Genomic DNA, 27,819 nt, shown 5'->3' with positions numbered 1-27,819 from the left:
TTGGGGCAGCCTGCTGTTAGCCTTTTGCTAGGATGAAAACTGACCATTCAGTCCTACCCTTTTCTGTCTCCTAGTCAGTTTTCAGGAACATAGGCCTCTGACCCAACCATCCCTCCTTATTGCTGAAGATCAGCCTTAGGTCTAATCACTTTTACCGCCATTTGTACAGAAGAAACCATTTCTTCTTGAAAGAAAGACAGTGACGAGCACATAGTGAGGGTGGATGTATCAGCTGTTTATGGTGTCAACCACAGGAACAAATAAAACATTACAGAACCCAAAAGAACTTACTAAAAATGACAAGCTCTGATGATTTGTCATCTCGTGGAACACTACAACTGAATCAATCGTGTCTCCCTCCTCGCCACTCACAAGGAGAGGTTGTCATTCTACCACGTGCCCCCCCTTGTTAACATTTTCACTACCTGCTCTCAGCGGTGAGGATTGCCAGAAGAGAGCTCACATGGACAGTGTTACATAGATGCAGTTCATTTATGGGGAAAAATCATTTTGCAAAGTTTTTGATGCACAAAGAAAAAGTAACGCTGGGCTTTGAATGCAAGTCAGTGTCGCTGTCTGTACACAGAAAAAATGAATAAATGCTTCCAATATATGTGGTGATTCCAATATATATCAGGGTTGTAGTTGCTTTATCTTCAGAGCCAAGCATTCTTCACAGTCCCTCCTCTACAACAAATATACACTTTAGACATGTCAGACACAGAAGCTCAGTCTAAGTTAGCCTAGAGTTCACATACCAATACTGAACTTGAATTAAGTGACCGGTGAGAGCAAGGAAACTGCATGACCAAACTTTATCTTACAAAGGGGTGCCTAGAAGTTCTGCACATTTGTTTTCGGTTACCAAACAGGAAGGCTGGACGCTTCTGCTGGAGTTGTACTGGGATGGGGCATGATCACTGCTAATAGATCCAGATTAGAGGCTCTAAGATTCTAAGGAGGATAATAGGTTAAGCCAGCGGTTCTCCAACTGTGGTCAGGACCCCTAAGTGGGCTGAGACCCCATTTTAATGAGGTCACCGGGGTGGCATTCGACTTTCTGGGGCAAAAGCTGAAGCCTGAGCCTCACCGCCCAAGGGCTTCAACCCTGAGTGGTGGGGTTCAGGTTACAGCCTCTGGGGCTGAAGCTCTTGGGTGTTGGCTTTGTCCCTCCGCCCGAGGTGGTGGGGCTTGGGCAGGCACTGGCTTCAGTCCCCTCTCCTGGGGTCGTGTAGTAATTTTTTCTGTCAGAAGTGGGTCACGGAGCAATGAAGTTTGAGAACCACTGGGTTAAGCTATACTGCAATCCCATGTAAAGGCATCAGGAATGATTGCATCAGATTCCATGAGGGCTACAAGAAAAGCCAGATTGCTTTATTTTTTGCCTCCCCAGATTTACATTGAAATTAACTGCTTAGCATTAATTTTTCTCTGGTACAATCATCAAGTTTTGGAAAATAGCAGGAGGCATTGGTTCATATAAAGGAATTAATCTTGAAGTAGGGGTCCAAGACAAATAAACACACCCATTGCTTTCCCAAGTCCAACTTGACTGATCTTGACAAGACTTCTCTGGTGCTCACATTCCAGGCAGAAAGGGACCCTTCTCCACATTATACCCTGCCATGAGACCAGCTTCCGCACAGCCTTCCACACCTACCTGGGTCTCATAGGAGGAATGTTGCAGCACTGCTGTTAAGCGATGATTCGGTAGCCTGGTGTGCTTGGAGCACTGCAACCGCTTCCTCGATCTCACAAAGCAAAGCACAAGGTGAAGAGAAGTTTAGTTGCTCTGACACCTGGAAGCTTCCTACACAGGTAACAGTCAGGATACTCAAGGCTCCCAACTTGATCTTAGTATAGCTGTCCCTTCCAAGAGGCAAATTAGTTACCAGGGCTCCTGTTTCATCAACATTGCATTTACATTAGATTATTTTTATTTTAAAGTCTGATTCCCCACTGCCTCAAAACCCAGAAGTCACACTCACTCAGACACTAGGTGAGTCCTACTGTAGTCAGTTCCTAGGTCTATGTGGAGTTCTGCCTTCTGTAATAACTTCAGAGGAGTCCCCCAACTATCTCGAGCACGACATGGACAGTCAATGGCAGTTTGGCAGTAGCTATCAGGACATGCATCCCACATGCTCCTGCTGATCTATTCAGCAGACAACAACCCACCTCCCTTTTCATACAGCTCTGCGCAGTTGGGGCACTTTGATGTCTTCTGAAGTGCCTGGTATTGGCCACTGAGACACACTTCTTAAGTAGATGAACCAGCAGTCTGATCCTACCTGATAAACCCCATGTTCCTTTTAAAAAGGGGAAACAGGTGAAAAATATTAATCCTGCCTCCAGCAGCAACAGAATACAGCCAATCCATTCAGGACAGAGGTTTTGATGGGACCCAGTGGCCAAACATACACCAGATATGCAAGAAAAATATGAAAAATTTCACACAGGGCCAGTATTTTACCAGCTCAAAATTCAGAATAAAGGGGTCACTTCTCAGGGTACGCGATCAATCTATCGGGGATCGATTTATCGCGTGTAGTGTAGATGTGATAAATGGATCCCCGCTCACTCTCCCGTCGACTGCTGAACTCCAGCAGTGCGAGAGGCGGAAGCAAAGTCGACGGGGGAGCCGCGGCCATCGATCCCGAGTCGCGAGGACGCGAAGTAAGTGATTTTAATTCGATCTAAGATACGTCAACTTCAGTGTAGACCAGGCCTCAGACTGAACGTGTCAGACAGGATTGGAGTTTGCAGCAGCCTCAGATTTAGCAGATTCATTTTCATGCTATCCAGGCTCCTTTATGGGCTCTCTCTTATGGGAGTGATATTACAGGACTGGAGAAAGCAAAACGTGTAGACCGGATGACCTACAGCTTCTAAAAAGTGCTAAAGGAAATAGCTTACAGCAGAATTTGCCTTCTGAGAGCATGTTGCCAATGACTACAAGCAAAGTCGCCAGGATTTTGTATTATTACAGACTGACTGACTGGCTTTTGACACTTCTTAGCACAATATATAATCAAAGGATCTCTAGGAACTCAGCTCTGTGTGAACAAAACCCTATAAATCTGCTCTTGTGTCACCTTCACTTTATGATCATGGACCTTGGAATCCAAGATTTAAACCAGCAAGAATGGTCTCATTTTCAGGAGAGGAGGCCTGGAGTTACTTCACTTGTTCAGGGAATATGCAAGCCCATGTATACCCCTCTCTATCTGATTTGTTCTATCCCTTTGCTTTCTGTGCTTTGCCAAGTAGCTGCCAGCCAACTGTCCACAAACAGGTTCCAGACACCCTCCAAATAACTGAGAACCAAGTGGTTCCTTTAAGGTTTTACATGTGAACAAAACAGTCGTACTTAAACTATCAGACTAAAATGAATACAATGGAAGCTGCTTCCGTCACGCGTGCTGGGAAATTGGGGGTTTCAGGTGGAAGCATGTCCATATCATACAGCCAAAGCACAGTTTGGAATGGACACACCCACATCGGAGAGATTCCAAACTGGAATAGCAGGGGATGTTTGCAGGACTGAGATGCCATGGCCAAGCTGTGCGGGGGGCGGGACCTAGTACAGCACCAACACATACTCTATCTGGCTGTAGCTAGAGCTGGTATTTCCATAAAGCACTGGATTCACTCAAAATGCCCCAAACATTGAAGGACTGTGTATACTATACAGAGCCTGGCCCCCAAGCCCAGGATGAATTTGACATGGGTTTAGTGAAGGATTAAAAACATAAAAAAAATACGTTGAATAAGACCACCAAACATTCAGACACAACAAGTCTCTGTCTTGGACTTCTGGATATCCCTATGCTATCTTCACTGTGGGACATCTCTTCGAAGCAAGTCACGTACTGCTCCAAGTCTCTTAACTCTCTCCAATCCCTCTGGTCTCAACTCTCCCAGCTTCTGGTTACACCCAGCCAGTATTCCAATCTGACTTTACGAGTCCTCTCATCTCTCCCTACATGCACGTTGACTGTTCTCAAGAAGGCCTAAGAATCCTGGACTTTCCTTATGGGAAAGAATCAGCCAAGCTATCATCCATTCTTGATCACTGAGTATTTTGTCTCTAACAAGAGGGATTTTTTTTAAAAAGTTCTTCAGTTAATTGATTGCCAAACTTCACAGCTTTGTAAAGGCCAGCGTGGCCATTACTCAGAGGGTTCCAAACATTTGTAGCCAGGAACAAACATGGAGTGTGTCCAGGCTACCCTTGATGTGCTAAGTTCCTAGAGCTAATTGGCAATCAGTTAATGAGAGGTACAAAATGCTCCTGTAGAGACACACTGAAAGAACGAATCCTTGATTCTGCTTCTGCTGAAATCCTTATTTCTGCCTCTACTTCTGCAATATCTTCCCAATGTTTCTAGAACTCTGCTCTCTAAACTTCCAGGGCATTCAGAATGCTGCAATCTTTACTGTCTTGACCCAGAAAACTAGGACATTCCCTGCCTCAACTCCCACACCCACTGGCTTCCTAGCCATCTCCAAATGGATTTCAAAATTGGTCTCCTAGCTTCCGGAGAGCTGCTGCACTCTAGCCTGGCCTCTTCTCCTCCCACAGTTCTGGGGAGTGAGAGGAAGGGGTGGCACGGTCACTTGAGCTGCTTATTTATCTGGAGCTGTATCTGCTTTTCATCTCTCTCCCTAAAAACACTGTTGACCCATACCTCCCTGCCCCCATCTTCCCATCCCTGCAGCCCCTCTACACACATACATTTGTTAGCAGCTTTACTATTTGCAGCACCAGATTCTTTCCCTTTGGGACGTGCATTGCATTGGAAACATTCATTCTTTAGAGCGTTGGCTACTTCCTACCTTGGAGTGGAGGGATTCTGGTGATTCCAGCATAAGCAGCAGCTCCGAGTTATCAATCTCCAGCAGCATTCCTGTGATCTTCCCAGCCAAGGAGGCGTGCATGGCATGGATTAGGGGGTAAAGGCGTTCACCTGGTCACAACATCAAGGATAGCCTTACACATTATGGAAAAATCCAAGGCGACTTCAAACCATTTCGATTCAATATCCTCTCTCCAGCCCTATCCCTCCTGAGTCCCAGCTCTGATCTTCTCTCATCAGGGTAGGAGGGGTACAGATCAAGGAGATCACTGTTCACACACCAATGCTTTGCTGCAGCAGTGTTTGCAGGTACCCAGATACCATGTTCCAAGAAAGCTTCCAAGTCCCGCTGGGGGTGCAAATGCACAATCAGGGACATTACCACTAGTTACATCTTTCTTGACATTGAACCATGGTGAGAGAATCTGCTGCTAAGATGAGGGGCCAGGAACAAAGACTTATACCAGGCAGGTGCTGCGCAAGCTTCCCCCACACAGCTCTGCCAATACCCCTCAGTGCTGGGCACCACACACAGCTTTGCCAATGCCCCTCAGTCCCAAGCACAGCCATATGCCTCCCTGCAGCTGTTCCATTCCTGGGCCTCTCTTGAGCAGAGAATACGCCCAGATTGGGACCCGGATGATTTCAAGACTGACAGTGAGCCCGGTGGGTTTAAGAGAAAGCTGAACTCAAAGCCTGCTGAAGTTAAAGGGCTGATGCCCTGACTCACTGTGCCATTCGGCTTCCCAAGAAAAGAGTCCGACATGGCTGCCAGCCAGTCACATTGTGCAAAATGGAGATGGTGCCAACACACAGCTGCTGAGACCTGTTCTACTTGTATGCTGAACGGGGCTGATTCTGGTTCCCAGCCTCTTGCTGCTTGAACAGGAGAAAAACTGAGTGTAGCAGCATCTCCAGCTGTAGCTCTTCAATCCTGCTGTTTCGCACGAGCCCCCATAAATCTGAAAGCCTTGGATTAAAATGCTTCTAGCTATGACAACAGGGTGATGCTTAGGAGACCTCACACGGAAAAAAGTTTGGAGGACTCTGGGTATTAACAAGAGGCACAGTTGCTGCGTCCTTTACAGTCTGTCATTGGGACATGCAGGCCAGAACCAGAGCCAGAGCCAGACTGCTAGAAAGGAACTATGTCCGCTTCTCTATCCTGCAAGAGCTGTGGTCCCATCTGCAAATGGAAGTGGGTTTGGAACAAAGTTACTCAGGTGTCATAGTCACTAATAACTGTGAAGTGCCATCCAGGGCTAAGTAATGTGTGAACAGCAACCAGTTTCACTGGCTCAAGAAAGGCAGCTTTACCTAGGTGCAGAGATACGAACCAATTAGTCGAGTGAGGAGCCCTATGGAGCTCCTCCCCGAAGACTGCGTGGAGCACTTGCACTGACTTTATTGGCAGTGTTTCTGGTTGGCATCCTTTCGTCTGTGAGCGACGGCGGGAATTGGTAATGTTTCTAATGCGCTGAAAACAGGCCAAAAAAAAAAAAAAAAAAGGTTGCAAAGGCCACGTTTTGGTAGGGTCACGACAATAACCTGCGTCGCTAGCATTTCTCCGGTGGAACTAGAATTTAGTAATCAAGAAACACAGCATCGCAGCAGATGGCAGCTCAGGGAGAGCTTCCTGGCCCCCAGGGTTCAGGCCAGCAGGCTTTCAGCATGCATGCTGTAGAGAGAACATGCCAGGGAGCAAGGCTGCTGGCTGAAACTGGATAGCAGCAGCCACCTGTTGCAGCTGGGCTGTACTGAAAGTGCAGCAAGCAGGGAGGAAGGGAGAACAGCACATTGCTGACCCACCGTGAAGGGTACTGGGAGAAGGGCAGTATGGAGAGTATTAAGAGTGTCTATTTCTAAGGGAGCTTGCTTGGAGTACCAGTCTAGTGACGGAGGAATGGTCTCTGCTCAATTCTGTATCTGGATGGCCCAAGTACCTTAGGCAAGTGCTCTACCCATGGAATCGACAGCCAGGCAAGTCTCTCTGTAGCTAAGCTCTTTATAGCCTAACAAAGATCCGGATGCAACGTCTCTGCACAGCTTGGGCTCATGCACCGGCACCAGCTGCTCAGTCAGCGGGAAGTGCCAGACTCCGTGTGAAATTGAACACTTTGGCAGAGCCCGATCGCCTGCTGGAGACAGCCCCTATGAGCTGATTGACAGGCCCCCAAACCTTGACAGCAGCAGTGAAGTGTCTCTTTGAAATTCAGGGGAGCCTGAAACATTGTCACCCGGCAGAGCGGGCAGGATGGAGCTCTCCTTCGTGTTCAGAGCTCACAGGCTTTCCCTTAGCCTGGCCCAGGACGCAGTGACCCATCGCACCCCTCCCACGGGTTATGGAACAAAGAACTACAAGCAAGAGCACCCCACAACAGCCCATATTCAACAAGAGTTTGTCTCCAAGGCAACAGAAACAATCGCACAGGTTGTGGAAATCCCACAAGTGCCACATACGGGGCTAGGATGAAACCTTGGGCTTGTTGACATGCAATGCACACACAGTGCAGCAACACAGCCAGCAACAGCTCCAGTAGGTTACTATCCTCCTTCTACCGGGTGTAAAGGAACAGCTTCACCGGCACCTACCTAGCATTTGCTTCTGCTCCTGAGGAGGAGCTGCAGCGAGCATGGATGCAGTCAGAGGCTCCTGCCCATGAATATGAACAGCAGGTTCTCCAGCCTGAACAAAGTACAAGGGATAGAATCACTCAGAACAGCAGGAAGCAGCATCTGGGTTAATCAAGGCATGCAAGTCATATTTGAGAAGCAAGGATTCAGGGAAGAAGGGCACGGTCTATTGGGAGGGCTTGGTAGTTACAGCCCCTTTTCATCTGGGGATCTCAATGATTAACCTTAACCCCTATGAGGAAGGCAAGTCAGGGCTGGATTAAGGCAATCCATGGCCTAGGCACATCAGGTGGCCTGGTCTCCACCTAAAATGTAGGTTGACCTAACTATGTCACTCAGGGCTGGGAAAAATTTCACAGCAATGGAAAAAACCCCTTCCATCGATGCAGGAGGCTTTATAGCTGTGCCGCTGTAGCATAGACACGGCCCGTGTCCCTGCCCAGAGAGGCAGGGCAGCAGCATGGGGCCCACTTATCAGCCCCTTCACTAGGAGTGGCAACAGAGGCCTGTTCTCCGCACCAAAAGGCAGGAGTGGCAGTGGGGGGAGGTTTGCTTACCCAGCAGCAGTCCGGATGCGTGTGTGGGGGTGAGGGGTTGTGCCTGCTGCCCTCTCCTGCCACACAGCTCTCAGCTGGAGTGGTGCTGGCAGTGCCCCTCAGAGCAGTGGGGTACGCCACTGAAGTGCACTCGGGACTATTCACACCTCTGCGAGCTAGTGTGTAGGGAGCCTAAAGCAATGAGACTTCGCTTGACTCAGGTTTTCAAGCTTTTATTCACAATCATGAGGCTAGAAAGTTAATTTCAGCTTTCATTAAAAAAAATAAAATAAAATAAAAAATAGTGGTATAATCACACAACTCCAGCAGCTGGGTCCCTAAGCAGGAACCTGTAGTGCGTAGGCCTTAATCCAACCCCAAGGCAAGTTACCCCCATTTTGCAGATGAGAAGCCCGAGCTGCGCTGATTGTGAGCTGCCCATGGTCACACACGAATCAATGGCAGAGCCAGAAGTGGCCCCCAAGAGCCTGGAATCCCAGTCCCCTGCCCTCATCACTAGAGCACAGCTCCGTTAAATCGCTGGCTTCCTTCAGGGCCACCCGCACCCAGGGGCTTCCAGACAGCATCTCTCTAAAAGGCACAAGAGACTTGTTTTTAGCATTGCTGAAAGCCATTTGAGGAGTCCCATTTTCAGTACTAGAGGAAGAGCTTCCCCATTCCCACAGAGGAGGAGATACTCAATTCCAGCTTTGCTACCAGCATTAAGAAACAACTCTTCTAAGTGGCAAGGGCCTGGCAGTTTCCAACCAGGCAGATAAAAGAGAGTGGAGTCCGAATACAAAGAAAATCTTTACGCTTCAGAAGGGAGACTAAACTCCATCTCCTCTCCCCTCCCCACACTGGGGACTCCCAGTATCTGGGCTGGCCAGATTTGGCCCAGCTGATGGTCTCCATGGAGAGTGAGGGCTGCACCAACGTATCAAATGGAGCAGACTACAGCACATAGATGAGGCATCCACACAAGGCACTAGACCCAGCATGCAATGCTTTGCATTGATCTGAGTGGTCTGGCTGGTAAAGTCAAGATGCAGCTCTGTATGATTGGGTGCCTGCCTTTCCTATCTACAGGCTGAACAGCCAGATGGCAGTGCTCAGTGGGCAATGCTTTAGCCACCCTGTCCTCTAACAGGACCATGCAAGATAGAGCAACTCCCTAAAGGTTAGGGTTGCCAACTGTCTAATCACACAAACCCAAACACCCCGGCCTTGCCCCTTCCCCGGGGCTCTGCCCATGCCCCGCCCCTTCTCAGAGGCCCGTCCCACTCACTCTATCCCCTGCTTGCTCTCTCCCACCCTCGCTCACTTTCACCTGGCTGGGGCAGAGGGCTGGGGTTCGGGAGAGGGTGTGGGGTGCAAGCTCTGGCCGGGCAGCGCTTACCTTGGACGCCTCCCAGTCGGCAGCACAGCAGGGCTAAGGCAGGCTCCCTGCCTGCCCTGGCCCCGCGCCTCTCCCAGAAAAGGCCGGCACATCCCTGTGGCCCCTGGGGAATGGAGGGGGGTAGGGGTTGCCGCATGCTGCCCCTGCTTGCAGGCACTGCCCCTGCCCCTGCAGCTCCCAATGACCACAGTTCCCGGCCACTGGGAGCTGCAGAGTCGTCGCTCAGGCAGTGCATGGAGACCCCTGCCCACCCTCTGGGGCTGCAGGGATGTGCCAGCTGCTTCCGGGAGCGGTGCGGGGTCAGGGCAGGCAGGAAGCCTGCCTTAGCCTGCTGGACTTTTAGTGGCCTAAAATCTTCTGATTTGGCTTCAGTATCCTCCAGGAGATAGAGCCCGATTCCGGGATACTCCCGGCGAAACCAGGAGGGTTGGCAGCCCTACTAGAGGTGCGAGTCCATCCTTCCTCCACCCCCACCAGAAACTCTTTAGCAGCAGCAGAGTTCTCATCAAATGCAAATGGGAACACCAAAGGCCTTTCAGAACTTGGCCGCCATCTTTGCACTGCAGGGGCTCAGGAAACACAGGCTAGTTTTGAAATGGCCACAGTTCCGCATTCTATTCCGCTTATCCCTCCCTGTGACTCTCTAGCAGATCGCTGGGCCCTGCCCCAGCCTCAGCATCTCTAGGACAAAATCCTGTGAATGGGTTACCTGTTGTACCAGCATAGGTGCCACACTTCCCATCGGCTGGATGTTCCTCACTGCTGAGGAGTACTTATACTGTGGCACACCCCGCAGCAGGGATGGTGAGGTGGGTGCACGGGCACCAAGCGTCTGGGTCCCTATGTTGGCTGGAAGAGACACAGGAACATTAGCAAGGAAGCGACGTGCCAATAAGCGTCTGCACATGCTTTAACTCTACACCTGCCAAGAGCGAGAAAGCAGCATGCCAAGCAGGACAGGCAAAATACGCCCCTCACAACTTGAATGGCACCCACACGTTGCTTTGAAGTTCAAAAAGGCTACGTGCTCTCCTAGCGCAGAGTAATCAATCAGGGGAGTGGCGGGATGTCAACAAATGGACCTGTCTTTTTCATTCCCCACCCACAGATTGATGCCTCTCAGCATCAGCAGCTGAAGGGCAGCACCATGCCCTGGTACCAAGGAGCTTGCCCCAGGACTCCTACTGCGAATGCATCAGCGAGGATGGCACGGTGCTCACTCACAGCAGGAGCCACAGACAGCATGCTGCCATTCGTGCAGGAGCAGGAGGCTGCCCTCCTGTTGCCTGCCTGACTCCGCAAAAGGAAAGTTCGGAAAAAGGACAAAGAAAACTGAGGAGAAACAACAATGGGCCCCTCCAAACCCTCCTCCTCCCTCCTCACCCACCCACCCACATACGTACGTGTGGGCTGTATCCATTTCATATGGATTGTGGGGCCACCAGAACTCCCACTTCACCATTTGGGAGCAGCATTATAGCTTCCTAGTGCACCCTGCTCCAAAAACTCATTGGGGAACCACTTTCATTCCCCTCAGCTACCAGAAGCCCAGAACCCTGCCCAAGAGAATGGACTCAACAAGTGTCTCTGACACCAACTGCTTCACATTGCCTGCTCATTTAAAGAACAGAAAAGACTGAGGGCCAAATACAGGAGCAAGTCTAAGTGCCACAAGGATGAGAGAGAGAATGAATTTAGGCCAGTGCAATTTATTCTCTTGCTTGGCACCTCCAGCCAGTAAATTACATATCTTAGACAACCTCAGGCTTGTACCTCTTACCAACACGCAGCTTGTGCCTCACCCCCTTTACACATCACCTAGAATTTGGCCAACTAAGTCCGAGTGTGAGACTGATCTGGTGTAACTCTCACACTAAGGAGCCAGAAATGCAGAGAGTAGCAAGGAAAGCAACTAAGTCCTACATACACATTACCTCCGAATCTGGCCCTCAGATTCTGCTGTTGAACCTGCTCAACTCTCCACCACCACTTCACTTATGCTAGTGAAAAGTGTCTGACAAGCCACTGAGTCTCTCTTATAGGTATCCTTTGATTTGGATACCTAACACAAGAGACCAAGACAGTCAAACCCCATTCCTGCAGAAGCAAGAGCTGCATGTCAGTAGGTGAGCCCAGAGGGGATGAACTAGATGCAGTCATGGGCAGGCACTCATTGCTCAGAGGAAACCCTGAGAGCAAGAGCTAAATCAAATCTAAAGGCACAAGATAAGCACGGAGCAGTTTCAGACCATTCATCCCTGTCAGTCTCTACTATAAGCACTGGCAATTTCTATTTTACTTGGAATCTGAAAGCCTTTGTTGTTGTTTAACTGGAAACATTAAAAACCACTTCCTTTGTCCAGGGAATCCCTTTAAATCTGTTTTTGCCTGAATGTTAAATCTAGAACTGTGGTCATTACTACTGAACTGCACACGGTGGAACCAATCAGGATGAGGGTCCTTTTGTGCTAGGCACCGACCCGAAGACGACAACATTCCCTGAACTACAAACCCATGCACTACTAGTGCTGTCTGAGGCCTTGTCTACACTACGCATGAAAGTCTTTCTAAGCTACACAATTTGAGTTACGTGACTAGCGTAACTCAAGTCAACGTAGCTTAGATCTACTTACCGCGGGGTCCACACTACTACTCCCCTGACTCTTCTCGATCCGGTGGAGTACAGGAGTCAACGGGAGAGCGATCAGTGGTCGATTTAGCGGGTCTTCACTAGACCCGCTAAATCAACTGTCGATCCTCCAGTAAGTGTAGACAAGCCCTAAGTCCCGTGAGTCCACTGGGGACACAGCACACTACACCATTCTACTGCAAGCTTTTGGGGGTGAATTTTTACCTACACTCCAACTTCAAAGGGAGAGAAGGCAAGATTTTCAAAATCCTCCTTTCCCCCCACCACCATTAATAGGCTCAGTAGAATTCAATTTCTATTTCTTTATTTTTATAATGTTGACAGGTAATATCAATGTTTACTGGGAAAGATTTAAATTTCCACAGGTACGGGAAATTATTTAATGACAGTAGATGCTGAGATTCAAAAAGTTAAGTTTTATAAATTACAAATTGTCAACATCACATGTCAAACTAGACAAAGGGTATGTCTACACCCAGCCGCTAGTTCGGCGGCTGGGAATCGAAGTTCTGGGTTCGACTTATCGCGTCTTGTCTGGACGTGATAAGTCGAACCAGGAAGTGATCGCCGTTGACTGCGGTACTCCAGCTATACGAGAGGAGTACCGCGGCGTCGACGGGGGAGCCTGCCTGCCGCGTGTGGACCGAGGTAAGTTCGAACTAAGGTACTTCGACTTCAGCTACGTTATTCACGTAGCTGAAGTTGCGTACCTTAGTTCGAATTGGGGGGTAAGTGTAGACCAGGCCAAAGTCATTAGCTGGAAATCAAATTCTAATAAGTTCTCAAGCAGCATTTTTCTAATTTTGCCTATCTGCAATTTTGATCATCAGTAGTGGAAATATTTCTGTCAGTCTGTGTGTGTACTGTGAAATCGACATCTATAGAGAAAAATCAAATCCTCCCAAGCCTACCCATGAACAACTGCACAAGCCAACCCTTCCTCCAAAAGGCAGAGAGAGAGAAAGAAACAAGATTGTGGCCAACGCCCTCCTGGACACACATTCACTAGATACTTGTAACCCACTGCCTCCTTGACTTACCCACTCTCTGGGCATGCGGTGGCACTCGGGGCACCTGGGTAGATGCCTGTCTCATGGTGCTGATGTTGGATAGCAGGCGCCTGGGTGGAGCTGCAGCCCTCAGGATTGGGGTAGTCGTGTGGTAGGCAGCTGTAACGATTGAACACATTGTAAATTTCCCGATGGTGAAGACGCGGAAGGAAACGTCTGTGCTGGGACGTGAGCCCGAACAGGCAGTGTTTACCGGTAGGGTGAGAGAACGAAGGGTTTGACACGCAGACAAGAGGGGAGGCCTTTTCTCTTACTCGGTGCAATGCAGGCAGCTTTGCTTCCCAAAAATTATTGCCTGCAGGTGACCCACCAGCCAACCGTTTCCCCCTAGCATGGTTTATGCTGCTTTTAGAGAGCGTTCAGTCCTAAACTACCCCAGCACCAGAAGGAAAAAACCAAAACCACACACCAAGCTGCGCAGAGCAGACACAAAAGCACACTGTCGCTCCCCTCCACCACACACAGACTGCCTGTCACAGGGGGTCAGAGGAGGCACAGCAGATTTAGACTCACTCACAGGGAGGCCTGGAGGGCTGCGCGCTCCACCGAGGGGCAGGACGGACTGGGGCAACTGGGCTAGGACTGTAGAAAGTAGCTCTGGTTTGTGGCTATGAAAGGAGCAGAATACAGAGTCTCTCACTCGCCAGCATGAATCAGTTAGTACAACACTGCAGCAGCAGCGACAGAGACCGTAACTCGGGAACTGCAGACGTGACTGGATGAACGGATCGAAGCAGAGCTCAACAGATCCCTTCATGAAATTGGCAGCAGCATGAGACAAACACTTCCATAAGTGACTGACATGCCTATAGACTCAGGACCCATTAACGCCCGGTCTGGAGGCTAGGGAAATGTTAGTACTCAGGTAAGGAGGCCAGTCAGGGCTAGGATATCCTGAGGGACTGGAGTCATTAGTAACTTCTGGCACAACAATAAAGGGGGAAAGCCCCAGATGGCAAGTCTGGTGAAATCTCTAGAGGGAATAATAGCTCTGGGGTTAAAAGCAGAGATAGGCCTGTGATAATTCAGATATTTAAACACCGAGCGTCTCAGAAATCTCTCTATACTGCCAATCACACCAATGCATTCTAGGCATTTATACCACATGCAGTGCCATGTCCTGAGTGTTTTACAGGCCCATTTCCTGCTGCTTCCCTTCCTGTTGCCTGTACACCTTCCAAGTGTCCCATTCCTCTGCTCCTCCCACTCACCTCTGCACCTTCTATGCCACCCCAACACATCAGCTCACACCCTCTCGTCTAACACACGAGCCCCTTCTCCATGTGCCTTCGCCTGCATCACACTTCTTCTGCGAGGCCTTTCAACCATAATCCACTCGGTATGCCACTCACAGCAAGCTCACTTGAATCTCATTGTCTATACAAAGTGGCCAAGATTTTTTAAAAATGGGTGCCCAACATTATGGATCCGGGTGCCACTTTGGGTACCCAATTACATGGCCTGATTTTCAGAAGTGTTGAGAAGGCAGCATTGTCTGTTCCAGCACTTCTGGGGAACACAAATAAACAAACAGTCCACTCATTTAAGGGTCTACACATGGACGTAGGAGCCAGCTTTAGGCACCCAGTTTTGAAAATTTTGCCTATGGTGTTTACACACTGTACTATGTACACCAGTTAGACTGTAAGCTCTTGGGGGGCACAGACTCTTCGAGGTCGGCAGTGCTGGGCTCGCTGACAGTGCTCAACCAACAACACAAGCACGCAGGGCAGACTGGAGTCAGGTGAAGTGTGGCACATTAGCCCATCTGTCCATTAGGTAAGCGAAGAGATGATCAGGACAGATTCTAATGGTAACCAATTCTGCATCAGCTTGGTGTGTCGTAGGGTGGAAGGACGGATGGGTTGAGTGGGAATTGATAGCTGCTTTCAACTACCTGAAAGGGGGTTCCAAAGAGGATGGATCTAGACTGTTCTCAGTGGCACCAGATGATAGAACAAGTTGCAGTGGGGGAGGTTTAGGTTGGATATTACGAAACTTTTTCACTAGGAGGGTGGTGAAGCACTGGACTGGGTTACCTAGGGAGGTGGTGGAATCTCCTTCCTTAGGAGGTTTTTAAGATCAGGCTTGACAAAGCCCTGGCTGGTATGATTTAGTTGGGAATTGGTCCTGCTTTGAGCAGGGGGTTGGACTAGATGACTTCCTGAGGTCCCTTCCAACCCTGATATTCTATGATTCTATGAGTGCTTAGAACAGAGCAGCACTCAGAATGACACCTGTAGCTCTGACATCCTTAGAATCACAATCTTCGGTTTGTCATCTTTAGGGTCCCAAAACAAGCTATTTGGTTCAATTATTCTCAGTGCTGGAGGAGCTGAGGTGCCAAAGAATCAAATACACCGCCCCTCCCACCCCACCCCCCCAGACAGGTGAGTCTGGCCCTAGGCAAGCTCCTCAGACTCCATATTAGTCTGCTGACGAGCCCCTCCCAGAGGAGTGGACAAGGCCTCACCTGTGGGATGGCAGGCAAGAAGTACCCCGTGGGTGCCTGGAAGGAGCCAAGGAGAGGGCCAGGCAGGGCCCTCATGGTGGCCAGTCTCTGCATATACTGGTTGGTGAGAATCGCTTTTCTTTCCTCCTTTCTTTGAGCGAGGGCAACGTACAAAGGCTTGGTGCTGACGATCCGTCCATTCATTTCCGTCACGGCCTTGGTAGCCTCTTCTGGGGAGGAAAAACATACAAACCCAAACCCTTTGCTGTGTCCACCCTCTGTCATCACCTAAAATTAGATTAGAACACAACAAAGTCCACTGAGTGCCAGGCACTCCATCCGCGTATCACACAAAGCTGTCATCACAGGTGGGGATGTGAGCAGGGAGGGAAACAGTGGACAGCAGCCAGCCTCCAGACTCAGAGGCAACCGACACTGTGGCCTGAGGCTCTAGGGGCTGCGTGGGACTGATTTCTTTCAAGCAAGGTTGGCGGCAGGAGCCCTGGGTGCAGCCATCATACAGTGCAAGTCACATGCAATAATCAAGGGTGATTTTTTCTAATTGTCTATTTCTAGGCACCTATTCCCAGCTGACTTCAAAACACAACAGCTCTAGTAGCAGTCCAGCATGCTGTCACATGTGGGTGAGGCAGGGGACATATCAGAGCTGGATTCCTGACCTGAGTTCCCCGGGCTAGCAGGGGCTGTGAGCACTGCAGAGGCAGCAGATAGTCTCCCACAGCAGCAGGGAGTATTAGTGATTTATTTGCATAATCTGAAAAGCTATAGGCGAAAATGCAAGCCAGTCACAACTCAAGTGCCGGGGACTGAGGCTTACGCAGGTCCAAAGTCTAGGACTTGCTATGTTCAGTACCAGTCCCCCATAAAGCACCGCCACACCGAGATCAGTGACCGTTTAGGATCTAATGCCTTGTGAATTAGACTCCCCATGGTAGCCCAGTTCTCTTACCTTTGCACTAGTAATGGTACCATATGGAGAGAACTCCTTCCTCAGCCGCTCATCATCAATACCATCATCCAGGTTCTTCACATATAAATTCACCCCCTAAGAACAGATAGGGCTATAATTAGATTTCTCCAAAAAAGGACAGCAAGCCTCGCACAATTCAGGATGGCTACAGAAGGCCCACAATAAACGTTCCATTAGGAACTTGTTCTGCTGTGTCTTACTGACATCTTCCCAGAAGACCATATTTCCAACCTACTCTATTAATACAAATCCTCCCTTTTTTCTGGGCATGAAAGAATGTGGCAGATACAGTGAAGCCACTTGCTTGCCGTGGGGGTTTAGGACAACACTGGTTTTACACGCTCCTCACTTGTAGGTGTCGCCTATAAGACACACTCCGGAGGAGTGTGTAACGCAGGGAACTGGGCTGGCTTCTTTAAGGATCCAGTGCCACAAATGCAGATATATGAAATCCCAGCACGCCGGGTAAGCAAGGAGGCTCATTTCTCTGATAGAGATGCTGGCTGCCGTTGGGCTTTTCAACAGCGCTCGCTCAGCAATGGCCATGCCTTTGTATCTGGAATGCTTCCCTTTGAGACTAGGAGACTCAGCAGAGACATCCCATGCTGTTACTCCATCTGGCGACCATGCCAGAGAGCAAACAGGCACATGGCATGAGGCACCTCTATTTCTTTCCCATTACCTGGTATCTGCTCACTCTTTCCTGTTTGATTTGTTCAAATTTACGCTTCAGTTCGCTCTGACGCTCCATCCTCTTCTGAGCTCGGCCAACGTACACCATCCGGCCATTGATCTGCTTCCCGTTCATGTCTGCCACAGCCTGCCAGGAGATGATCCCAAGTCTAAGCACAAAGAGAAGCCACAGCCCCAGAACCCTCCCAGCCCCCCTTTGTGTAGGCTTTATTTCTCCCCATTGCTATCAGAGATCTTTCAAAATAAAAGGTATGAAAGCAGATTTGCTTCCAAGTTTGGATTACAGGGCAGATAAGAGCTTCCCTTTGCATAGGATGACTGCCCAGACAGACTCACTGGCCACCCAAACACACGTTGTTAACAAGAAGCTACAGGAATTGGAAGTCATGGAATCTTTCACACTAACAGATCAGTTAGTTGCATTTCAGCAGCTGGCACCAGTCTGCCCCTGCTCATGAGAATAAAGGCCCAGCCAGGCTTCTAAATGTCACAGACTCAATTAAATATATAAAGCAAAGACCCTCTTGCCTTCTGGGCTTCTTCGTGCTTCTCAAAGTTGACAAACCCAAACCCTTTCGAGCGACCAGTGTCGTCCATCATAACTCTGACACTCAGCGTCTTCCCTGCAAACAGAAGAGTGCAGTGCCCTGAGAACAACCTGGAGCAGAAAGATACTGTCCACCAAGGTCTCTGCTCACAGCTTGAGGAAATCACCCCTGCCCCTCTCCCCCTCCCACATCTCCTGCTTTGGTTAACGATCACAAAGACTTTGTTAGAGGTCAGGCCAGTGCTGAGTGATGTGGGGGCAGTGGCAGCAGCACCCCACGTGTTGGGGTGACTCCAAAAATACACTGGTGCAGAATGGGGGCAATGACAAGAGTCTATTGCAGTGTGGACAGTCCCCTGCCAGCTAAGGCATCCCAACTAACAGGAATGACACAATGCTGGTAGCAGGTAGATACAGGCACCCCAACTCACTAGCTTGGTCTCTCCAAGCCCTCCCCACAAGAACTATACAGCCAGACGAGTCATGACCCAACATATCTACTGGCTGGCACAGCAGACCTGGGTTCTATTCCTGATGCCCAAGGTTACACAGTAAGTCACAAGTTCTGGGGCCTCAGTTTCCTCATCTACAAAACTGAGATAAATATCCCCATCTACCTTACTGCGAGGAATCTAGTCACAGAAACGCAGCCTTTGAGAAGCACAGATGAAAGGCACTACAGAAATGTTAGATTATTTAGTATTTCTCAAGCACCAGCAGTGTGCTCAGGGCTCGGCAACAAACAGACCTTGTTCCAAGAACTTAGGAGACAGTCACAACCCACTAGGAGACCGAGAGGAAAAAAGCAAAAGTTATTCTAAATTCAGACTAGTAATTTAAAGGGATTTAAAAGGACATTTACCTTTCTGTAACTGGATTCCATGCTCTGGCACAGCTTTGAGAAGTTCTACTCACTCACTTGCCTGGGGAGGGCAATTATTTGTGGTTTGTTTTGAAAAGCAAGTAAGCCATCAGTCATCCTCCATCATCATGGTCAAGAGCAGATAATCAATGATTAATTTAATGACAGTTCTGCAAAGCTGCACTAGATGACTGCAGTCATTTGGAATGACTGGCGAGGTCCTCAGCTGGATTTGTTCTTGGATAAGTGTTACCACTAAAACTATTACACCTCTACCCCGATAATAACGCGACCCGATATAACACGAATTCGGATACAACGCAGTAAAGCAGCGCTCCGGTGGGGCGAGGCTGCGCACTCCGGCAGATCAAAGCAAGTTCGATATAACGTGGTTTCACCTATAACGCAGTAAGATTTTTTTGGCTCCCAAGGACAGGGTTATATCAGGGTAGAGGTGTATATAAATAAGAGAAGAGGTCTAACTCCTCACTTAGGCTCTTTCCCTTGTACATACTCCTTGGTCCCACTGCCTCCAATTCACCATCCACTGTGCAGATTTTGCTATAGAAATGCTACTCACCAAACTTGGAGAATATTTCCCGCAGTCGGTCATCATCCATATCATCCCCAAAGTTCTTGATAAAGACATTGGTGAATTCCATCGCCCGTGCCCCAAATTCTGCCTCCCGCTCTCTGCGGGATTTAAAATGGCCGACAAAGCTGCAGAAAGTAAACGGAGGCACATGAATCCTCACCATACATCCATTGGGCAGGGGAAAAAGACATGGGAGCCCACTGGTCAGTGGAGTCCCTCCTAATGGTGACTGTCGCTTTAGTACTAGTAACAACTGTGTATTTTTGCATCTCAGCAACCTGAGCAGATCTGACCTGCACACTCCCCCTATCCCCACAAACGCTGGCTATTGTTACGTAACATTAATGCTGCAGTAGCATCCAGAGGCCCTAGTCAGTACAGGACCCCCCTTTGCTGGGGGCTGTACAGACACAGAACAACAGATGGTCTCTGCTCCAATCTAAGAGCCATCCCATACCAGACATTGCTAAGGGGATCTCACCGGATCAAGCAGATCCTAAAGGAATTCAATTATTTGCCCTCTCTCCCTCCTAGATGGTGTACGGTCTGCCCGTCCTCCCTGCAGCGCCAGCTCCACCCTCAGTGGATCCCTGCCCTTGCATCCCACCTGGGCAGTAGTGGCAATACACAGGCAGCGATCTAGAGCTCACTAGATCCAAGAACGCTGAGGTCTTTCACAGAAGGGGAGGGGAAGGGAGGACTGGAGAAGCCTAAATCCTCTTTCCTCCACGTTATCTTAAACTGAATTCTTAGGGAGTCAGGGACCAGTACAGAGCTATGGACATCTGCGGTGCTGCATCACCAACACGATGTACGCCTGCTCTTGCCTGGACAAGGGATTTGTTCCCTCTGTGCCAGCAGTTCTCAGCCTCCATACTGCAACCCTACCAGGATCAACAGCATCACGCCAAAGCCCAGTGAAAAAAGGGCAGAAACAGCATAGGCCCTAACAGGGAACATGTTTGCCCACTGAGCAATGCTGATTGTGCAACACCACACTGAGCAAATACCGATAACCAAGAGTTTAGTTACTATACAAAGGCCACATTCAGAGAGGGCTATTGAAGGGAGAAGCAGCACAAAATGAGGATCCCCCCCGTCCCCACTTACACCTTGCGGTCATTGAGCAGCATCCCGTTCATGGTGTCAATGGCCCGATTCGCCGCCTCATGAGTCTCAAAGTGAACGAAGCCATAACCGCGGGATCCGTTCTCATCACAAACCACCTGCCAAGAGAGAGGCAGAGTCAGACACGGAAGAGCCCTGAAAAAACAGAAGGCAGACCTCCCCACGCCCCACCTGGGGAGACCTCCCTAGCAGCCACCCACGCCAAATCCAAGTCCCATCGCCAAGGAACATTCAGCCTCACTGGCATCTGCTTTTCACCAAGCTACAATACCTAGAGCCCCATGCTCATGACACACTGTCCCGTGGGGGGATAAGAGTACAGGTCACAAGCTCAGCTCCCAGGGTTGACAGAAGCTGGAAACACCATTGAGAAAACATGCTGAGCCCCTGAGATAGGAAGTGGTCTGCACTGCTCTCAGGGGATCCCTTCTAGCTGAGTCAGAGTGCATCAGCTCTGAAGCGAGTTGCATCCAGCCTCCTTTGCCAGCGGAAATAAGGTAGCAGCGCTCCTCCCCAAAAACCCTTTAAGTCTCCTATTCACGTAATGGGTGAAAATGTAAAGAAAACCATACAAAGCAATGCAAAGAGAATTCAGATCTCAACCGGTTTGACAACCCTGGTGGTAAAGTGCAGGCAAGTCCTAGGATAAATCTTGTTCTTGCAGCAAAAACATACGTACCTTGCAAGAAAGGATATTCCCAAAGGCTGAGAACGTATCGTACAAGGCTTTGTTGTCAATGGAGTCATCCAGATTCTTGATAAAGACATTCCCAACCCCTGATTTCCTGAGGCCAGGGTCTCGCTGGGACCACATGATTCGAATGGGCCGACCTTTGATCACTTCAAAATTCATGGTGTCCAAAGCCCTCTCAGCTGGCAGGAAACATGCACATTTATTATGAACAAGTGAAGACAATTACAAGGAGAGAAGAATTGTGACATGGCCTGATATTCCACCTACTGTAACACTGGCTGTCTGCACAATCAGATTGTTACAAGGAGCAGGGAAGTGTTATTTCCTAGCCTCATTGTTGGGAAAAAGACCCCATTAAATCACAACTAGAGAGGCAGCCTAGGAGCTATCTTGCAAGCCAGGTTCCAAGCCACAGTAGACACACCAGACAGTCCTCTAGTAACATGTACAACGGAGGAGTCAGGCGATGGGCTCTGTTCATGTAGCCACCCAAAGCTCATCATCTACAAGAATCAGAGGATTTCAGTCTTCAGTGCTACTGACCTGGCACCCTTCACCAGCTGTAACCTCATTCCAAAAATCAAAGGTGTCTTAGAAGTTTTGCCATTTACTTCAGAATCATCTTAGTTAAAATGAGAACAAATCCCTGCCTAGCAGTTCTGATGCTAGAAAATGAGAGTCCCGTACAGTTTATCACTGTCATCATGAACACACACACATGGCAATACCGCTTTCCCCTGCTCTGCTCTCAGAGGAGGACAATCAAGTCAAATGTACCTTTGAACGCTTGGAGGAAGGTTATTCATGCATGTTGACTTTTTCACCTGGGTAGAAAACTCAACTGTAGGGTCCCTGGTGTCTCCCCTCCCACCCTCTATCTAGGCACACACATGTGATTAGACACTCAGATACCACACTGACGGGCACCACATAAGAACCTAGCACAGATTTAGACTAGAACCAAGTGAAAACAAAGCATTAAGTCAGTATTTATTTTGAACCTGGTAGCCTTAACATGACCCATGTAATCAGCCCTCACACCCCATCCCAAACCACAGATTTAAAAGACAACTTTCCAGAGGTTACGTTTTATCAGGCTTACCATCAGCAGGTTGCTGAAAATTTATGTAGGCATAACCGAGCGATCGACGTGTGGCAACATCCCGACAAACTCTGATGGACATGATCGGTCCAGCAGGTGAGAACTTCTCATACAGCATGGCTTCGGTCACATCTGGGTGAAGATCTCCAACATACAAAGAAGCTAATGGATATCCAGGGCCACTAGCGTTCATGGTCGACCACAAAGCTTAACTTTAAAGTGAAGCAAGACCTAGTTACTTACTGTGGCACAGAAAATATTTTTGTGCCAAGATAATAGAATATGGACTTTGGTCACATGCAGCAACCACCAATTAAAGTCTCATCCCAAACCCTCGGTTGCCTAGAAAGAAGTTGGCTGCAGTGCAGAGAATAGAATCCAGAATCCATAAGTTCCCTCTAGTAACACATCAGGACTGAACTACCCTCCAGGTATACCACAGACCCAGTATTTTCAATAAGGCTTTGCTCTCACTTATATTGATAATGTAAAGCTTGAATGGTTTATGTATATTACCAGAACCCTGTTCCCCAGCTCGAGCAAGCTATACAGACAATAGGATACTCAGCTGGGGTGTTGTTCATTATTTTAAGAGACGCCAAATGGAATTTCATCCCACGGTAAGCAAAACAACCCAATGGATTTGTATTATAATCCCTTATACTGTATTAGTTTTCTTCCCCTGTTCTTCAGGCAGAAAAGCAAATCCAAGGACCATGGAGGGCATTTTCTGTAATAGACGTTTCCTATGAAGGTGTTACCGTTCGTAGTATGACATCATAGTTTTCAGTATCACTGTATATTGTACTGTTCCAGGGTGACATCACACTGCAAGATTCAATGTTGCTGAAGCAGAGTGCACTGGGAGCCATTGTGTATGTTTTGTCATAGATCTAGAAGGATATAGGACAGACATACATGCTGTAGAAGTTGGAGGCTGGCAAATGGTCTCTTAAGGAAAGGCTAAATAGTTGGGGGGGGGAGAATTTGTGGGAGTAGGGTAAAGTGGCAGAGCCTGTACAACCTTGGGCAAGTCACTCACTGTACTTCCCCTGCTATACAACAGAGATGACGCTAATAGTCCCCCGTCCCCACCCAGAGGGATCCTTAAGGGAAGGATAGTGGCCACAGATATCCTAGCAATCCCTGACAACCCAGCCCCTCACTTCAGAGGACTGAGGCCCAAACAAAACTATTCCATGTACCACTCGAACACTAGCAAAAATGAAACAAAGGCTTTCAGGCAGAATATCAAAGAAAAATAATGGACTGAAATAAATGGCTGATGATGAGGCACCAGCCAGTGTAACCAATGTTTCTAGGCATGGTACAACCACCATTTGTTCTGGTACCATGGACCAATGCAGTGAGAACGAGATGCCAGGAGAGGTTATCAGGTCCAAGAATCACTGCACCTCCAACCCACCACATGACCTACTCTTATCAAGAATCCTGGAATCGGATGTCTGGGGGGGGTATGTCTTCAATTGCACAGTTAACCTGGGCTCTTATGCAGGTTTTAACCTTCACCCCTTACCAGATACACAGAAAAACTTCTAACATGGGTTTTCAATGTCTTAAGCCCAGGCTAGCTCTGCTTTAACTCTGGCTGGAACACATCTACTTTGCAGTGAGGATGCAGACCCCCACCCCCACCCCCACCACCCACAAATCACTGGAATGCTGATAATCCTCCAAACCCCTTCTCACAGTTCTCCCCGAAGAACAGACAAGTTCTCCTGCAATTGGCAACTGACTGGGAAAGAATCATAGAGCATCTCAGCACAAAGAACCACTGGATATATCCCCAGACACACACAGACAAGTGCAGAAACAGTGAGGATGCAGTAATGCGGCTAGGGCTTTGCAGTGGGGATGCTCATTCCTGGGCTAGGCTAACCCAGGCACTGCTCACCTGAGTTGAACTGTGCAGTGAAGTCATACCTCTAGAGCAGGGGTAGTCAGTAGGTGGACCATGGGCCAAATCCAGACCGTCAGACGCTTTTGAGCAGACTGTGAAATCTTTTTATTTACTTCTTATCATTGTTATTTTTTTGTATTATTTTCTCTGAAGTCTGGATCTTGACTATACACTGATCAAGAAATTTGGACCTTGATAAAAAAAATAACTGATTACCCCTGCTCTAGAGGTAAACCAAGTGCTAGGGGCAGAATTTTCTTGGTAGCACTTCCAGGCCCCTAGGATTCACTCCCTGCAGAAGTACTAACCTAGCCACTTCCAGAGCTGCAAGATAAGGCCTTTGCCCAAGTCTTCCCAACTGATTAAATCCTGACTGGCTGGTAAAGATGCAAGCAGCCGGGAAGAGTCCTGTTGGTTTCTCTCACTGAGATTTTTCAGGTCTCAACTTAAATGTTACAAGGCTCCTTAGACAACACAGTGATGGGTGCCAAATCAGTGTTTGAAATAAATAGATATATAGTACAGCACATGATTATTGTATGTTAAATACTTAAAAGTCATCTACCAGCTTTGAGTCACAGCCAAATGCTGATCTCTGGAGAAGTTTGCATCAGCTCCCAAACTCAGTGCCCCGGTGTGACATACCAAGAGATTCTAACTTCTGAAGTAACTGAAAAGCACCTCCCATGGCCCTCATGCAAATATGTTCACCCCCACAAGCACAGGCTTAGGAAGGAGGTGTTAACAACCCTCTACAGCTGGTGAGAAGGCTGCTGTTTTGTAAGGCCTTTAGCCACCACATTTGGGCCAATGGCAGAAGCTTCTTCATCTGCATGGACAAATCTGGATAAAGCTGGAAACGTGGCATAAGCAAGACTACTAAAACAAATAAATCAATACACTGGGAAGGGGGGGGGGGAAGAAAAACTAGGCAATGAGAGAGCAAGCTGCCTTTTCAAATCCATCCCATTTTGCCTGAGGATGCTAGTTTTGAGCCATGAAAAGTCATAGTCAAATGTCATCTTGGCTTACGTGTGCAACCTGCAGTAAAAGTGCAGCCCATCAACAACTAAGCTAAAGATGGTGGAGATGGGGTTTCCACTCCAGCAAATAACGGAGACCGCATCAAGACCACCCTGAAAGCTCAGGCAATCAGGAAAAAAACTTCAACGGGGAATAGAATAAAACTCAGCCCATGGTATCAGTCAGGTCACAGCAGAAAGAAACCTGGTCCCCAGGTGTTCAGAAATGGCCTTTAGTCCATAGTAAAAGAGAGTAGTCTGAGACTAGAACATGTAAGAATTTTGGAATCCTAGTCTCCAGAAATGGTCCCAGCCCTCACTGCCCCAGGAAGTTGAAGTTCACTCTGGCCTTGCCTATCCACTGACCACTGTAAGTCCCTGGTTGTCCTCTTCCCTCAACTGCCAGTAAGAGACAAATCTTGGAAATATGGTTCTGTCTCTTCTAGCAGGGAGGCAAAAGGAATTTCCCCAGCACTTCTCTGGTTCTTTTGATCTGTGAATCTCAAAGCACTTTATAAACATTAGTTAAGTCTCACAACACCCTTCTGTGGTAGGGAAGTATTATCACTTGAGGAAAACCTCAGGGAAATGACATGCCACAGAGCAAGTCAGTGGCATAACTGGGAATAGGACCCTTAAGTGCTAATTTCTAGTGCTAATGTTCCAACCACTGAACACTTCCTCTCCGGTGGAGAAACGCCTAACATAAATTGCACTCTCCCTGAAGAGAGAAACACAAAGAGTGAGTCACCAAGGGAAGAGTTCAAAGCCACATTAGCAACTCTGGAGCCTTTCCAGTAGAGAATTGAGCAGAGCCCAGCCAAGGAGCAGTGTGTAGAGGGAAGAATCTAACCCCGAGTGTTCTGCAAAGCTAGGATTTACTTCTGTAAAATGGTCTGCATTGCACTCTCATTCCATGTCTGCCCAGCAAAGGAGATTCGTAGGACTGGGGTTCCCAAAGCCAGTTTGCATAAGTTCTCAACATCAAGGGCCCATCCAAGCCATTTGTGTTCTCTCTCCCTCAAATCCACTCATTCTTGCAGGAGACTGGCCACTAGCTTTGTGGTTTCATAGCTTAGATACCTGAGTTTATATGTGCCTAGACAACCTCCACTTTGGAGAGAGGGATATCTACCATCTCCGTGTACACTCAAGTCTTCATTTACTTTAATGTTTGTACCATTTTCTTTAGTGTGACTTCTTTCCAAGGGATTTTCTCCTTTCTGAAGAATCTGCATGCAAACAGATCTCAATGGAAACTTCATCACATTTGATTGTTGATGTGTTGGAGATTTTGGGTTTTCAATATTATAAAGTGAGTTTAAATTTCACTGCTCAAGGGGAAGTCCAAGGAGTTAGAAAATGATGTTGAACCTGGTGTTCTATGATAATACAACCTTGCAAAGACCCTTTCCTCAATACACCAACCCACCACAGGACCCATAAGCATCGCAGGATCTGCATGCTTTCAGGTTCAAACTTTACACCATGTGCCTTCAGTGGAATCACACGAGGTATGAATCATCATAGTATGTGGCCCACAGTACTTAAAAGGGGAGACTGTCCAAGTCACAAAGGGCAGATACACAACTTCCATTGACTTTCAGTCACAACAGTGCCAAACTTCCATTTGTGCCTTTGAAAACTTTCCCCTCAAATCCTGTGTTAATTTCAAGGTTTTATTATTTAATACTTGTGACCCAACAGAATTGTCAAGGTGTGTTTCTGATCGCTCAGTAGAGTCAAAAGCCGTTAGCTTGACTGAGAAAAAAATCTCAGATCCCAGGGAAGCAGTAGGGGCTTTTACTAACTTGGTTCCCCACCTGCAGAATTTGCTTTCCATTTCTGTGCTGCTCATTCCGTTAGTCTAACTCAGCATTTATACCAATTACATCTCCATTTGCTGTTGCTCTCAAAAGCTGGTGAGATTCTGATGCATTTAAATGAGTTTTTCTACCAAGTGACTTTTCTGGGTAAGGCACAGCAGTAAAACATTTTGGTGTTTGGTAAAAGCCTCTTTTAGGAGGGGACTGGGAGGGATACCCCATTGCTTCTGCTGAAAATGCACCACCCACTCCATCAGGTGGGCTGGTTTCAGCATCCATTGAACCATGCCTGGAATCAATTCCTCCACCTGCCCCCAAAGCCCCCACCCCCTTTCATAGCGCGACGGCCCTGGTCGCCAGCATTTAAGAACTATCCCCAGCCCTAGGGAGTGTGCGTGAGGGTGGGGGTATTCTGTAGCTTTGTAACAACGGAATCAAGGGGAGGCAGGGGGCTGGAAGCTCTCATCAGACCCCCCCCCCCCCCCCTCCCCGAACCGCAGGAGCCCTCTGGGGCAGCGGAGCGGGCTGACCCCCGACCAGCCAGGAGCCCTGGCACACCCCGGAACCGCAGCCCCACCCGCTCGCTGCCTGCTTCGCCCACGCACCCAGCCCGCGGCACAGCCCTGCCCACCGCCCCGGGCACGCAGGGCTGGGCGGACGCTGAGCGGAGACGGGAGCCGGTGCAGCGGGGCTCACCCCCCCGGGCTATGGGGCACCCTCCTCCCGCCGGGGCGCCCACACTCACACGTGGCCGTCACGCTCTCAGACCCAGCCGCTCCGGTGCAGGCGGCGGCTGCCAGAGGCGAGCGAAGCTCTCAGGGCTCCCCGGGCCCCGCCC

At 48.7% G+C, this 27,819-nt stretch overlaps 1 protein-coding gene across 1 annotated transcript; it reads right to left on the bottom strand.

Annotated features, from left to right (window-relative positions):
- Window positions 1-249: 249 nt before the first annotated feature.
- Window positions 250-27,788, bottom strand: PABPC1L (poly(A) binding protein cytoplasmic 1 like). The gene is made up of 16 exons (XM_029912612.1): window positions 27,727-27,788; window positions 22,213-22,424; window positions 21,096-21,289; window positions 20,399-20,514; window positions 19,274-19,413; window positions 17,813-17,907; window positions 17,274-17,411; window positions 16,571-16,666; window positions 15,622-15,888; window positions 13,666-13,756; window positions 13,119-13,247; window positions 10,138-10,277; window positions 7,452-7,545; window positions 4,840-4,970; window positions 1,661-1,751; window positions 250-687 (listed from the first exon to the last, which is right to left on the bottom strand). The coding sequence occupies exons 2-15, from the start codon at window positions 22,403-22,405 to the stop codon at window positions 1,668-1,670; spliced, it is 1,908 nt and encodes a 635-aa protein (XP_029768472.1). The 5' UTR covers window positions 22,406-22,424; window positions 27,727-27,788; the 3' UTR covers window positions 250-687; window positions 1,661-1,667.
- Window positions 27,789-27,819: the final 31 nt, after the last annotated feature.

The sequence above is a fragment of the Terrapene carolina genome, unplaced genomic scaffold (assembly GCF_002925995.2).
Source record: "Terrapene carolina triunguis isolate 2854851 unplaced genomic scaffold, T_m_triunguis-2.0 Scaffold233, whole genome shotgun sequence".
Taxonomy (NCBI): domain Eukaryota; kingdom Metazoa; phylum Chordata; order Testudines; family Emydidae; genus Terrapene; species Terrapene triunguis.
This window is presented reverse-complemented; position numbering and strand designations above follow the sequence as displayed.